This window comes from Protopterus annectens, chromosome 12.part0 (assembly GCF_019279795.1).
Source record: "Protopterus annectens isolate FY-2018-M chromosome 12.part0, PAN1.0, whole genome shotgun sequence".
Classification (NCBI taxonomy): domain Eukaryota; kingdom Metazoa; phylum Chordata; order Ceratodontiformes; family Protopteridae; genus Protopterus; species Protopterus annectens.
The window spans coordinates 448,791,584-448,807,744 of NC_056746.1; the positions used below are offsets into that span (position 1 = coordinate 448,791,584).

At 37.8% G+C, this 16,161-nt stretch overlaps 1 protein-coding gene across 1 annotated transcript in view; it reads right to left on the bottom strand.

Annotated features, from left to right (window-relative positions):
• The window catches only part of MAD1L1 (mitotic arrest deficient 1 like 1), a 4,750,917-nt gene that overhangs the window by 1,805,920 nt on the left and 2,928,836 nt on the right, over positions 1–16,161 (bottom strand). Inside the window, exon 16 of the mRNA XM_044089554.1 lies at positions 6,688–6,889. Coding sequence (XP_043945489.1) covers positions 6,688–6,889 — 202 coding nt within the window. The remainder of the gene's footprint in view (positions 1–6,687; positions 6,890–16,161) is intronic.

Below are 16,161 nucleotides of genomic sequence, written 5' to 3' on the forward strand. Positions count from 1 at the left end.
TTAAAGTCTAAGATCAGGTAACCATTGATACTTCTCTAGGCTTAACATGAGGTACCATCTTACTTGATCTAACCAAAGCATTTGACTTTGTAATCTACTATGTAATATACAGAGTTTTGAGAAAACACTGAATACAATTCATATATCATTCACTGGATAACAAGGTGGATATGTACAAGATTGGATTGCAACCAGAAATTCACTCTGGGAGCCCTCTTGGACAGGGGCAGTTAGGTGCTGATTTTCTTGTCTGCCTGAACCAGACACTTTTGAGAACATGGGTTAAACTTGGCTAGGCTTGTAACGGTTCTCAATTTGTTATTCTTGAAGGATGAAACTGTAATATTTTGAAAGTGCACAGGGGGGGGGGTCCAGGGCTCCATCTCGTGGTCACTGTTTAACCTAGTTTTTTTCATCAATTCTAAAACAGAACTCATTTTGGTTAAGCAAATATGCAGGTGACTGTAAAATTGATTTCATTTTAAGATTATCAAGATTTAAATCTTTTTTGCCTAAGATCATAAAATGGGCATCTCTTTCAGTGCAAGTAAATGTAAAATCATGTTCTTCAATAAACCGATTCCTGAGGAACCTGTTTTAGTAGAAGGAACATTATTACAATAGTCTGTTTGTATAAAGAATTGTGAATAACAAGTTTTTAAAAGCTATTCATTTCCAAACCATTTGTTCACTATTACCAACAAGTCTATAAGACAGTTAGGAACTACGGTAAATAACATTTCGTATAGAAATGTTTGCTGTATGATTAAACTTCATAGATCACGCTATCAGCCCTCTTTGAAGTATAATAGCTCATTCTGGATATATACTGCTGGTCAATTAAAGTTGGAATCTGTGCAAAAACAGTTCACCAAAGGAAGATCAACTCCCTGCCTAACTTGTGTTATAAAACAAACCTTTATTCATTACATTGACAATATTAAAGGAGTATACTAATCATAGTATTTAAAGCCATAAAAAAGGGAAAATCAGATTAGGATTCAACCTTGAGATTTTCAATGGTAATAAAACTTTTTGACAATTTAAAATTTTGCATAAATTATAAATTAACAAAGCTAAAACGTTTATACATATCTCAGTATTTAACTATAATTTGGAATCAACATTCTTTATGGAGTCACAACCCTAATAATGTTCCATTTTTTAAGGAATCCAAATAATTGGGTGGGAAAGAAGTATTTAATCAAAATTTCAAGAAGTCAGTGTTCCTAGAAGGCCTTCAAGCCAAGACTCTCTAAAATAAACTTATGAACTTATTTTTTCATAAGACTCTGCAGCCTTTCAGAATTTCTATATCCAAGTAACTAACAGCAGGCACAAATTGGGTATTCTGAGGGGCAAAAAAATTAATATTTTTATGCTAGTAATGTGTGATTTTAAGATGATTTTACCATGAATCCAAAATGTTACCCATATCAGAAAGTTACATTACTTGAAAGATTACTGTAGCATGTGCAAGTAGCATCTCTGTTTCATTCAGTGCAAGAGTGTAATTACTATAACACTCTAATCTAATCATTAGTAACCATAAGATTAACAGGCAGGATGGTCTAAATATTCAGAACATTTGAAAAGGATAACAAAATTGTGTTCAGTACTGCTGCTTTTCACAGGTCTCCAACAAAACTTTAACATGACATGTCAACACCTTTTTTCTCTTACTTTCAATTAGCTAAATGACAGTTTGCATAACATGCTAAGTGTACATAACATCCATATAGTTAATATATTCTCTTGGTAGCCCCTGCTTTTTTCATAACAGGTGACTTCAGTATGACTCAGACATTATCCCATTTATCACATTTTCTTTTATTCAAAACATCTCAAAAGACTGCATGTTAAGGGAGACCAACAAATTATAACCTGTTTTCCCTCTCTAGATTTAACTACTCTTCCTCCACACCTCTTTTTATTGTGATTTACTTTCTCATAAAATGTAAGAGCAGATGACTTGAGCTATCATCTGTTCTGCTAAATGAAGATGGACTGCAATGTAACATGCAGGAAGAACCTTTAATTTTATGGCAAGCCATAACCAGGTCTTTTACAGTTTCAGGCTCTCACACACACAGACAAGACACACAGTGTTGGTCTCTGAGGTACACTTATATTACAAGGCATCCAAGCTGCACACATTTTTTCAAACGCTTGCATTTTTTTTCCAAGTATCTTTTTAGGCAACAAGAAATAAATGATGGACTTCCCCCCTTCTACATACGAGTGGATATTAAAGCACTGCATCATAACTTAACTTCTTTTGAAGGATTCGTGTTAATCCAATACCTTCAGTAATCTATTCCAGTGTCTCTGTGTTTTCTGTTAGTTGACTAGCACATTTCTTCACTTTTTTATACCTCTTCTGTGCAGGTCATCAGCAGAAAAATGCCTTAACATTCAACGTCAATAAACTGATTTCAGACCCCAAAGAGCTGGACATGCACTAGTGGGTTACAGTTCATCAAACCACAACATATCCCATCTGGCAAAATCTTTGGTTCACTGACGCCTAACAGCCACCCTTAAAGGACCTCGTACAAATGTCAGTAATCTTCTGAGACAAACAGAAGCCAATACACAATGCACCCCCAAAACAGGACCCTGCTTTGCACTACAATCAATTACATCAAATGATAGCAATGGCCATTCTGAACAATCAAAAAATGTTCCTCTCCAGTTTTACTGCCTATGATCACGTGACATCATCAAGCACATGCCTACATAATGATTTCAGAAGCTGTGCTGCCCTTGTCAGGTAGGTGTTGCTGTGTAAATGGTGTCCAACAGGGAACAGTCAAAGGCAGACTGTAGTACAAACCCCATCACAGCAGAAGACTTACCTTACAAATATTCATCCCTTTTCTTTCTAAAAGGCCTTCTTAAATCAAGGGATATCATCAAACATAGTAGTACTGAAGATGGACTGCCACTGTGTAAATGCTCATAGGCAAGTACAAGGTTAGTTGCCCCTGCAGGCCATTTTAAGGCCAGCCAATTTCAATTTTCATGCTTGAATTAACCTAACCCATTTGGTTCAAGATTGGCCTTACCCATCCCATGGCATGATAATTATATATTACCCCTCATAAGAATAACTGGGATGATGCCATAGATAATTTGAACGGAACCATGCATGGGGAAAATCATTTAGTGGCTGCTTCTGTCCATTAGTTTCCCATCCATAGATCAAGTTACTGTTGAATATGGGCAGGGATGAATTTTTTATGTGGACAGGGAGCCTGTTCCAGAGAAATGGTATCCCCCCTACGAGATATACCTTTCCACCTAAACCATTCTGCTGATGTTGCAGAAGAGGTTTAGATCCCTAGACACCGTATTTCTGATGCCATTTGACTTCTGATGTGCAGTAAATCCATCTGTATTGGATGAGAGGATGCCTTGTATGCCAGATACAGGTCATCTCTTAGCAGTCTGTAGTATACAGAGTACATTCACAGGGCTTTGAGTTGGTCCATATAGGATGTTGTTTAGGGTTTGTATCCATTTTGTATGGTATCTCTGTGGGTGTTGCATTGGTTGCATGTGTCAAAACAGATACATGCCAAAGGGAGCATTATATTCAATGAATGGCCTAATGAAGGCTAAGTAAAGGGGGATAATGGCATCCCTAGATCTAGACACAATCCCTTTGTTTATAAGCTGTGCAATACAGGTCTTTCTTATAACAATGGACACGGTCAAAAGTTAGGTCATTGTTCACATAAGTTCCCAAATCCCGAACAACTGGGTCAGCTCTTAGGGGGCATATTGTCAATATGGGATTTCCCCTGGGGTAGATGACTTTGCAAAGGATACAATAATACATTTTTTTGGTATTTAGTTTCAGTCCATGATTTTGGCACCAGTTATTTACTTGGGACAAACCTTTCTGCAGGATGGCTAAATTATTTGGGGATTCAATGACTGCTCTTGGCATGCAGTCATCTGCAAATGTAGTCAGCCACAGCTCTTGGAGTTGGCTTTTACTTCAGAAAAGTAGAGGACAAACAGGAGAGGTCCCACACAAAAGCCTGGGAAACGCCACTGGTCACTAGTTTCTTGAGGAGGTAACTTCCCCCCTGTGGGTCAGTTAGCAATCCAGCAGGTGACACAGAGGTTTATTCCTAGCTTATATAGCTTTTTTTTTTAAACTATGCCTGAGTGGGGAATTATGCCAGATGATTTGGCCAGGTCAAGGTAAGATGTGTATACCATTTTTCCTTTATCCATTGCTTTGGTAACCTTCTAAAAAAAAAAACCACCAATCTGAGTAAGTATCACCTGCCCTTGACGAATCCAAACTGAGATAGGTCAAGTGTTTGGAAGTTCCTTATGTTCTGACTTGATTAGTTCCATGGTATGTCTTTTCCATGGCTTTGCATAAGAGGCTGGTCAGACTTATGGGTCTGTGGAAGGTCATCCCTTATGCAGGGGAATGACTGTAGCTGTTCTCCATTCACTTGGGACAAAAGCTTTATGTAAGCTGAGATTGAACAGTGTTGTTAGGAGTGTGACCAGATTGTGCTTTGGACTATTTAAGATGAATCCAGGGATATTGTCAGGACCCACTGATGTAGTATTTTTAAATGTTGATAGCACTTTTAGGACTTGGTCTTGTGTGATAGCTGGAAGTCAGCCAGTTTCAGGTATATCTTGAAGGACAGATGCATGAGAAAAAGGGGTAAAGTTAGAGTTGAAGTTATCAGCCAGTAGGTTCTTTATATCTTTAGCTTCAATGTAGGTAACATGGTTCACAATCAGCTCAAAGCACTGCTACATTGTGCTTTTGAGATTACGAACATAACTAAAAAATGCTTTGTGATTATCTTTGGTTTCGGCAGCTATTTTAGCCTCCAACTTGGTTTTGGTGAATTTTAAGTTCCTGGTTTGTTTGTTTCAGTGACAGAGGCTCTAACATTCTAGGAATTACTCTTTTACTTTTAGTCAAAATTATTTTGCTTTTATTATGAAGCTTGTTGATATTATGGTTACACCATATGGATCTGTTTCTGGGGTTTGCCCTGCACTTACATAGATGCAGCTTCTTATATACTGGTATAATGTGGTGGCATACATTTCTGCATATTCAGTGGAGTTAACTGGGTTTGGTGAGGATTTGAAGCTTGCTAATGTATCAGTTAGGAATAGGAGGCTTGTCTTCAAGAAATTTCTAAAGGTACCTTGGGTGGAAAGGATCTCTGGTTTCAATTTTATATTCTGAAGGAGGCGGCTTTAAGGTTAGACCTTACAAGAGATGAAGATATGCAAGGGACAGTGCAAGATGCTCCCATATTAGTAAGAACAAGATCCAAAATGTTATTTCCCCTAGTGGATACTCTTACTAATTGTTCCATGGCATTTGCATTGACAAAATTTCCCATTGTTTAGATCGCCTAAGAGAATGATATTGGGTTTAATACTGCGTGAATCTAGTCCCTGTAGATAAGCATTGTGGATTTCTTACGTCTCAGAGTGCGTTCTACAGCTAGCTAATATATGGTACAGGACCATTCTGATGGTTAATGTGCAGCTTTAGCCACTTCCATGATTTAATGCCCATTGTTCAAACTGTCTGATACTAACACGTTGGGGATTATGCCCCTTCTAACTCACAGATTTAAATATTTAAAACCACTACACAGAAAAAAAAAAAAACAAACAAAAAAAAAACACCCAAGGTGACTTTTGCTGGGTAGTTTCTTTTTTTTTTTTATCAACTCCCTGGAAGCCATTTGATCAGTCTAATTGTTCCAAGTAAGGGTGGAGGTGGGACTTGGGTATTCCCAGGCTAGGTAAGAGCTCCATATTCTTGTCTGAGAAGCCCAATTGGCATTCCATTCCCCACAAAAGTTGTGAGGTAGGGAAAGGGCCAGCTTGCTGGTCTTGGGTGGCAGTCTACCCTTTCCTCTTGGAAACACTCCCTCTCTTCTCAGTAGATCTTCTGAGCACCACCACTGCTGTGTCCTAAGGAGAAACATGCTTCGGCATGCTCAATTGTCTCCAGCTACTAGTGCGAATGCACCATGATAGTACTGGCTTGGCAAGCTTAAACTCCATTAGGTAACACCTACTGCATCCTTGTGGAGTCAAAGTCCCTGTCCTCTACCTGTAAAGGGCGAGCAAGCAATGGCTGCTCCCTCCAATCTTCCCTGGCTAGTTCTTACTGGCATCCAGGCTGCTTGTCAAACTCAGGTTTCCTGTGGTGTAGCCAGGGCTTTATCCTTCTATGCCACAGTGCTATTTGCTACTAGGGAGTTCATAACATCAAAGGACTCTGTTTACAACAGCATTTAGAATAAAGATATGGAACTACTTAGCCAACATTTGTGTTGCCACAATCAGAAAACATAGTTAAAGTGCAATGTTACACAACCGACAAAATAATAGTGCAAGTTATACTTCAAATGCCACAGTGTTCAGTATACTTGTTGTTGCATCATAAGGGACTATACACACATTAATGAGACAGCTTAAGTTACAAGTACCAATGGCTACTCTGAACTTGTATCAAGGCCAGTTGTATGCATGTGCAAGCTGAGGAGAGATCAAGAATACACAGTTAAATGAAATAATACTCAGAGGTGTGTGCTAACCTAGAGCACTTGTTTACCAGGACATGATAAAACAGTTTAAGGACTATGACACGATAAATGAAATGGTGCACACTACCTGTAACTTCTTGTGATGAAGGCAGATGAGGGATTGCTCCTTCCTGATCCTGAGTTGCACCTCCTCCTGATTCCACGTTCCGCATAAGCCTCTCATAATCCTCTTTCAGACTTTGAACTTCCTTTGCTCTCTGCAGCTTCGCCTGGCTCAAAGGATTCATACGCATATGGATCACTTTTGTTTCAGCTGGATTGTAGGCACCCTAAAAATCCAATTAAAACCCAATTCTTAAGAAAAGAAACATTCAGAGGGTGTTCAGAAAGGAACACACCCTGTTCTGTAATACAGTAAAGATATTAAACTTTTAAGGGGAAAACTCATTTAAGAAAGTGCTTTGTTCTATTTCAGTTTTCAGAATTCAGTCTAAGTAAAATGTCAACTCATTCATTCATTTTTTAATATCCACTTAAGTCATTTCAGATTTGCAGGAGATATGAAGACTATTTGCTTATTTTTGCACTCAGTGGGCACATGGAGAAAATGTAATCCTGGATAGACTGCCAGCGTATTACAGGGTGTGGCGCACACATATTCTGTCTCGCACACACAGCCCCACACAACATGCACAACTCTGGGCAATTGCATATGATTGGGATATAGGAGGAAATCAGAGCATCTGGTGAAAAGACATTCAAATACAGGAAGGGTATGCGCAATCTATGCAAAAAGCGTCTCAGCTAAGCACCAAAATGGAAGAACAGAATGATGGGAGACAGCTGCATTTACTGCTGTGTCACCCTACCCCTCGTTTCAACAGTGTATCATTTTTCATACTAGACATATTTTATGTTAATACAGTGGTTCAGACAGCAGCAGGAAAAAAGCCATGTTTGTGAGATACTTACTGTAACAGTAGGGATTCACCCGTACATCAGATCTTCAAGAGACAAATTTGAGCAGCAGTATTTATTTATTTATTTTACATTTGTTGACCGGGAAAGTCCGACTGGAGTGAGGTCCATTTACAGTGGAGTCCCGGGGAGAAAAGGTCCACTATTAAACTATATGTACAGTAGGAATTTTTACAATACAAGATATTTCATGCAAGAAGAACACGATTAAAGTGGTTTGTTCCAACTAAACAAAAAGGACTCCATTGTAACAATACAATCATCAGAGACATCACATATGACAGTATAAAAGACAATATTTTGTGCTAAGCAAGTTTAAGTGTGACCAGAGGAAGGCCCTGTATGGCAGTTTTGAGGAGTTGTTAGTACTGTAATATAGAGACAGTAAGCAGAATATAGAGGAAGGTAGGAAGTATTTGTACTGTAATATAGAGACAGTAAGCAGAATATAGAGGAAGGTAGGAAGTATTTGACCAAATCTATGTACTTCTAGTCAATTAATTCAGGTTTCATCTAACTGTTTACGTCCTCCTTCTTAGGTAAGGCTGTTTCTGACTTGCACTAGTTTCTGATAACTCTTGGTACATGCTCATAAAAAAAAAAAAAATCTTGTATTACTCTATGCCATCTCTAGTGAGTCGAGAAAGAAATTAAACATAAAATTGATTTTTGACCAAACTACAGTACAGAATATTAAAAACAGAACATTGCAAAAAAATACAAAAGTCATAAAAAGTCAGAACTGAATAAAGAATTCCTGGAAGAAGGGATGGTGGATGGTAGCTATACTCTTGTTGGCAACCTATCCTTAAAGACAAACTATTGTACTGAGTATCTCACAGAGATTAACTATCTTTCCTCTGCAAAGATCTTCTACAGTATCATAACTGAGCAAAAATGGAACAGTACTTGAATATGGTAAGAAACCCAGTATGTGCGACTAACTCAAACTTGCCCTGTTGGTCTTTGTGGCCAAACTATGTCAGGGGTGATTACACCCTAGCAGAGCCAATACCATTACACAGACAACTGTTATAATCCATTCAGACCAGGTTAAGCCTAAAGGCGGTCTTACTTTCATTTATCCTTCAGAGTCATCAGGGTAGTGTACTCAGTGGCTCTTGCTGACTACTCTTACCCTGAAGGAAACAAAAAGGACTAAAAAGTGTTAACATAATTCTAATTTACATGTTACTGTTTTAAGTTACACTCTAAAGGGGATGCTTGTCTAGGTTGGTTATTTCACTTTTCTTTTTGACTATTAGAACAAAATGATTACTACAACTCAGAAGACATATCATCCTAGATTTCCAGCATGACATTACCCAAAATAAATTACACATTTTTGGTCAAGATATGAAGGAAGCAAAAAGTGAGTAAAGACCAGACAGAGGTGTTGGACTTTGAATGACAGCTGTGGCTTGGTTTGTCCCTTGACTTTATTACATCAGGTTATTCATCATAATTTGCTGCTTTTTCCATTTTAAGGGGGGTGTGTGTGTAGGATGGGGTGGAGTCTGCCTTGGACAGGAACAGGCACAAGGCAAAAATCCTTTATGGATGGGATACCAATCCACTATAGATATGCATGCATGTGTCCATACTCACACACACACACAGTCTCTCTCATATAGCCCACACATCTAAAGGCAATCAGCAGTATCAGCAACATGTACTTGCATTACTGGAGAAAGCCAGATACTATAGTGAAAACCTGCAGACCCAGTTCAAACTCAAAACAGAGTCTCAAGCACTGTGAAGCAGCATCATTAGTCACTGTGTACTCATGTCACCTAACTTCAACACAGATCTGTTTAATACCTAATAAGTGAGATTCCCTATCAGATCCCTTGCTTACTTTATATACTGAACCAGAATTGTTGGTATTCAAGCAACAAGTAGGCAAAAAAATGAATCAGATGTACAGTAATTCAAAGACTGTCCAATTTCAGGTGAGATTTTACTCTCACTGCACAAGATAAAAAATAACTTTGTTAATAAAATAACCACAGAGAAGCCTGTGAGGCTAGATTAATACAAACCCAATCTCCACAGATCCTAATGCAGAGATTTACACCACTCATACCAACTGAGCAAACAATTATAATTAAATTTAATGTTGATACCCTGAAAAAAATAGATGCACTCCAATCTTATACCTGATACATTTGATGGAATTTAAGTGTTATAAAATTACATGGCAATCAGAATAAGGAAAAGTGAACCAGATCCTTCTACAGTTGTCTTTGACAGCTGAAGTACATTTGTTCAAGACAGAATTTTCTGCCCAGAAAAACAAGTGCTACGCAAGCCATACCTGAGAGCCTGCAAAGCCTACTGAAATCTTTAATATTCTATTATTGTACCTTTTGGGGGGGGGGGTAGAAATGATTAGGAAAACCAGTAAATACAGACTGCAAGAAAGAACAGAGGCACAAGGTTCCTGAACCAAACTTGTATGTTCAACTCAAGGATAACTGATAAATGTACCTTCTTGTAAACCTAAAATAGAAGATACTGTTTAAACCGAATCCACTAAGCAATCAGGTGAAGAAGAAAATTTTCTTAGTCTCTAGCCACTTTAAGATCCCACCAAAATGAGAATGCACTTTCAGGATTATTACTGGGATTTTGGTCAGTCTTATACAAAGGGAAAGTCCAGTTGTGTCACTAAAGCAAACTAAACATAACTGTAGACGTTTGAATGATCACTGCTCCAGTAGCCTTAGCTATATGGTTTATATCCTGCCTAGGATATAACAAGCTTATCAGCTTCCAGAGTTTAAGGGCACTAACCACATGCCCAGACCACTGAGAGCTGAAGCAAACACATTCAGAGTTTTCTTGATGCAAACAAGCTAAAGCTACTGTGGCAGTTATCAAATGACAAACATTCAAAGGCAACCCTTGGAATATTTTCTTGCATCTCTAAAGCAAAAGGGAGGCCGTGACCCACTGAGTTCAGCTCACACCTTAATAAGCTGTGAGAAACGAAATGAAGTATATATTTTGACTGTTGTGTAAAGAGTGGGTACATTCTTACTGCCTTTTAGAAATGGGTGGGGAGTAATTAGGGTACAAACATTGTCTGCTTATAGCTAGGGACAGACTAAAAATTCAGAGTATTCCTGGGGAATCTTACAAACGCCTCAGGATTTTCAGCACCACACATTTATTGGCCCCTGTTTATAAGGTACTGTGGGTAACAACAAATGGTCCAACTTGATTATACAGAAACAAAAATGTCAGACTGCAATTAGTGGAGAATGTACTGGAATACTCTAAAAAGGAAGCATTTCAGAAATAACAGGATACTATTACGACCTATTACTTACACAAAAAAATCCTTGCCCTGATCAATCCAATATTTGGCAGTTAGCTCACATTATTAAGACTCTGAGCATATTCCTGTAGTCCAGGCTACAGATTTTGATTCCTTCCACCAAAATTTGACCAGATAATGCTTCTGAGTCACCACTGGCTTACCAGGCTAACAAACTGATAAAGTAAAAAACAGCATACCACAGCCAAACAGTGAACTAAGGTCCTCGAACTGACTACTGAACACTCCAAAACAATTCTATAACTGGAGAGAGATCCCCAGTCACTCCTGCCAGAAAACTGGAACAAAGTTTCTCCTTCACAAGAGAAAGGAAAACCATAATGTATTCAAAACAGCACTCTATACTTACGATACTTACAACCAACAGTTTGAAAAGATGCAGTAAATTTGATTAAATTCCATGATTTATTGAGTAAAGGCCTCTCTGTATTGAATGATAACTAGAATACTTGTATAGTCTTCTCTGTCTCCAAACACTGAAACATGAGCTGTACTATACTGGAAAAGTTTTTTTTTTTTTTTTTAAATCTCTTATAGATCCATCTGTTTGCATACAGGCTCTTTGGTGGCATTAATTACTTATTTCCTGTAACCTATGTTGAATTTTACTTAACTAGTTCTCATTCAACTTGTATTACCTGTTAGTTAAGCAATTTACTCCTTGATATTTTATATTTTTTCTCTATCCCAATAAAGCCTTGGATAATTCCTGTCTTGCATTGACATTTGCTCATAATCTTGTGCCTTATTTCAGCCTATAAGGTATACTCACCTTGTATGTTGATAAGACTTTCTTATGTCATGCAGCATTGAACTGACACTGCCTGTTACATCCGGTATATATAACTAGTATACTATACATGTCTTTTTCTTACAAATATTATGTACTACGAAGGGCGTGCTGAAAAGTTCTAAGCCTGACCGAGAAGGGAATGACATGGAGCCATGCAATGTACAAGTTAATCAACATTCTCCCCAAAGTTCAACATACTTGGCACAGCTTGTCTGAAGTTTCTGTAACCTTCATAAAAAAAAAAAAAAAAAACAGGTCTGAAGTCTGGTCACTGAAATACTGCTCCTCTGCTGCAATCATCTCCAAATCACTCAAAAATTGCCGCCCTTTCAAACTCTTTTTAAGGTTTGGAAACAGGAAATAGTTAGATGGAGCAAGATCTGGTGAGTAAGGTGGATGGTCTATGCACTTAAATCTCAGTTTCATCAAAACATCCATTGTTTTGCCAGTCTTGTGAACAGGTGCATAGTCTTCCAAAAAGAGAACTAATTTCCAGAACGTTCCCCTCTTTTTTCTTTCAATGCCTCCTTTAATCAGCATAGCACGTTATAGTAGTATTCTGCATTAACTGTTTAGCCACTTGGAAGATAGTCAGTCATTACAACACCTTCCTGATCCCAAAACACTGGGGCCATGACCTTTCCAGCTGACTTTTGAGTCTTGAACTTCTTTGGCCTTGTTGAACCGGAGTGCCGCCATTGCAAGGACTGTTGTTTCGTCTCAGGATCACAGTGGTGTAACCATGCTTCATCAACATTAACTAGTCGTTACAAAAAGTTGGCACCAGCTTGACAAAAGTGCCGCAAAATCAACTTGGAAGTGTCCACTTGATGTCTTTTCTTGTCGGCATTCAAATATTTGGGCACTTACTTGGCTGACAGCTTCTGCATACCCAGCTGCTCATGGATTATAAATCTAACACATTCCCTGGATATCTGTAGTCTCTCAGCAATTGGTTTAGCTGATATTCATAAATCTGCCAAAATCAGGTCATGGACATGGTTAACAATTTCAGGAGTTGACACCGTTTGCACCCTCCCAGACCTTGCTGCATCTTCGGTCTTGAAATCTCCACACTGAAAGTCTGCATACCACTTTGTCACATTTGAGTAAGAAGGGCCACTTGTCATTCAATGTTTACATCATATATTCATGGATTTTCTTTGGACTTTTCTTCTGCAGAAAGAGGAACTTCAGGACAGCTCAGAGGAAAATTCCATACTTTTCATTAACATAGTTCAATCAATGATACATAAATACCAATATTTCAAGTACAGGCATTAAAAGCCCTTCTAACTTGCCAATATACCATAACACTTGTTCCCATAATAACTGTCCAGTCTGTTCTTAAAAATATCTAAACTAGTACTTGCTTTAATGTAATTTGGTAGTCTGTTCCATGCAAAAGCTTCTCTGTCAGTGAACCAGTTAGTACACTTCTCATTCCTATAGAATCTTCTACATAGGTTATCTGATGATTCTCTAGCACTTTTTGATAACCCCAAACATTCCCAGAGGTAGTTGTCTCTAAATGCCCTTTTTACCTGAATAAGATCTCTTCTTTGATATCTATAAGAGACACTGTACAAGTTCAAATATTTTAGTCTTTAACAATAACAAAGTTTCACATCCATGGATGCCCTTGGTATATTTCCGCTGTACTCTTTCCACTTTACTCATACTTGTTTTCTTATAGAGTTTCCATATTGTTATTCCATACCAAGTTTGGGTCTAATGTAACTAACAAACAAGGACTTCATCATTTTTGATTTCCTACACTTTATAAATCTTTTTATACAACCTATATTTCTATAACTATCACTAACTAATTGGTTGATATGATTATAAAAACTCATAGCTGAATCTACCCATATAACTAGGTTCTTAAAAGAGTCAACAGTTCCAATCACTGTGTGCCGTAGCCGTATTAAATATTCACCTTTCAATTTATGCCTCACAAATCTCATATGCTTTTTTTTTTTTTTAATGTATTTATCAGTGTATTATTTTCCTTTGCCCAAATGGTCAATTCAGTCAAGTTATTCTGCATGCATGCCTTATCTGTAACACATGAAATCAGTTTACCCAATTTCAGGTCATCTGGATATGGACAGTAGTACATCTTGGATAAAAAAGTTAGGTCTGAAAGATACAATCTAAACAAGAAAGGGCCTAAAACAATGTGAAAACACAGCACTACAACTCTGCAAATTTGAACTTTACAAGATGAAATAACCCTCTTTTCAGCTACAGAGGCAAAATAACGCTCAGAATTTAGAACGTTGCTCGGGCTTAGAAATGTTCAGCACCCCCTCATATATTCTGAAAATGGGCAACCAGTGTGATGGCATACAGGAATAAAGCACTGACAATGGTCCAGATGACACACGTTTCCTTAGCTCAGGTGCTTGATGGTGCTAGCAGGGTAGGATGGGCATGCTCATTCTAGGGAAAGTTGTTGAGAACAGGAGGGGCACATGCAGGCATAATCCTTTGAACGACCAGAAGCATTGTAGTGGTACCCTCAAGAGGCTTTTGACTCACTGAGTTACAACCTAGTGCTATCCCTCATTATGGAGTGCAGATGAGTGTACACTCACAGGGTGAGAGCACTGAGTCACCACAGTGACATGGGCAGTACGTTCTACCTTTAATAGCAGGGTTACAGACTTCAAATGCTCCCACTGCCAGGACATGGAAGGCAGCTCAAATTCTTCAAGGTCTGACTGAACGTTGTGGTCTCTTTAGATGCCTCTCACCTTAGCAGATCTGGGGATTCAATATGTTACAGTATGATAGGGAAAGGCTTGATGGCTGGCGGGTAGAAGAAGATAAAAGTACCTTAGAAAGAAAAAAAAAACACTCAGAAAATGTTTTTTTCCCTAGCACAGCTAACCTGGTTAACAAAAATACAAATAAATATATCCAGGGCTGTCAAAAAAGTCTTTCAAAAGTATATATGCAATATTATGTCTGATATTCAAGGATACAGAAAGATATTTGCTGGGATCCTTTTCAGCTACATGAGGTAGATCAAAATCAATGATGGTTTCAAACATGCTACTGACACATCTGTTACTATCAAAACGCGGCAGAATATGAAAATGATAAAAATGAACATTGTATAATGATGTATGCTTGCAATTACATAGTTGATAAGTTATACTGAATAAATACAGCCAAATACACAGAAAGCAAAATAAGCTTTAGATCAGATACAGGCATTGATTCAGCATCACTCAGATCACAGTGAAGACTGCATCCCCTAATGACACAACTTTTTCCAGTTTCTAGGAAAACAAGCTATGTCTAAGTGCAACATACATGAAAAGCAAAATTCGGAGTAGTGGCACGCAACAGACCAAAAGAAAAACAGAACACATACCAACTTAATATGTAATGCGCTAAATTACACTATTTAGAGCTGAGATGGTCAAACAATCTTTTAAGATAATTATGATTTGTTTTTCACTTACATTTTCCTTAATGCAGAACTCTTTATATTTGATGTGCACTGTAATTTCACCTCAGGAGATATAGGACTGCACCAAGAAGTGATGAGAACAGATTCAGCACCTCACTTGGACACACCAAGTTAAAAGGTCAAGAAGTAATGAAGATGGAGACAGCCCTCATTCTCAGAGAGGGCATACATCATACAATGAGTCTTGGTGACAGGTTTTTGGATGAATAAAAGATATCAAAAGAACTGCATCAAAATTCATTTGTGTGCCCAACTATTTCACACCCCACTTTCAGTAAAATCTAAAGGATTTAGGGCTTAAAGGCTACAGCAACGACTTTACATACATCAGGCATGGCTGACTATATATGGGATAATGAATGACTACAACATGTAGCAACTTGCATATGTCAAAAAGACTGCACTGCTCAGTAAGATTTTGGCTATCTTATAAAATACAAGATCTGTCACTGCAATCACCCCACTTAACCTCCTATCTCTGCCTATGCACATTCTACAACCTCTGCTTAGGAAGTGTCTTGGCACTACTTCTAATTCTTGTAAGTATTACAACATGCTAGCTTTTCAGCACTGTGACTAAACTGTTTTTATGCTTATATTTTTAGTACTCACACTTTATGTGACAACTATAATTTGTTCTGTATACCGGCATTTCAGTTTGTACTTTATTTTATATTATGTATAATGTTTCTTTTTAGTTTTTATTGCTTTAGAAGTTATTGGAGCTTTACTCCTCGGGTCTCCACTGAAAATGTTTTTTTTGTAACTCAGCTGGACCAACACAGTTAGCAAATGTGAAATAAATAAATAAAACTTGAATGTACATTTTTCATTCTTTAACTTCTAATTCCTACAAAAATTACTTTACATTACAAAAAAAGTGCTATTAGACAGTAAAAATTCAACTTTTACTATGAGACATCAATAAAGTATGGTGTTTTCTTATTACAGGTAATTGAGGTAAGGTTTATGTTTTCAATGCTTTCACCAAGGGCATCCAATA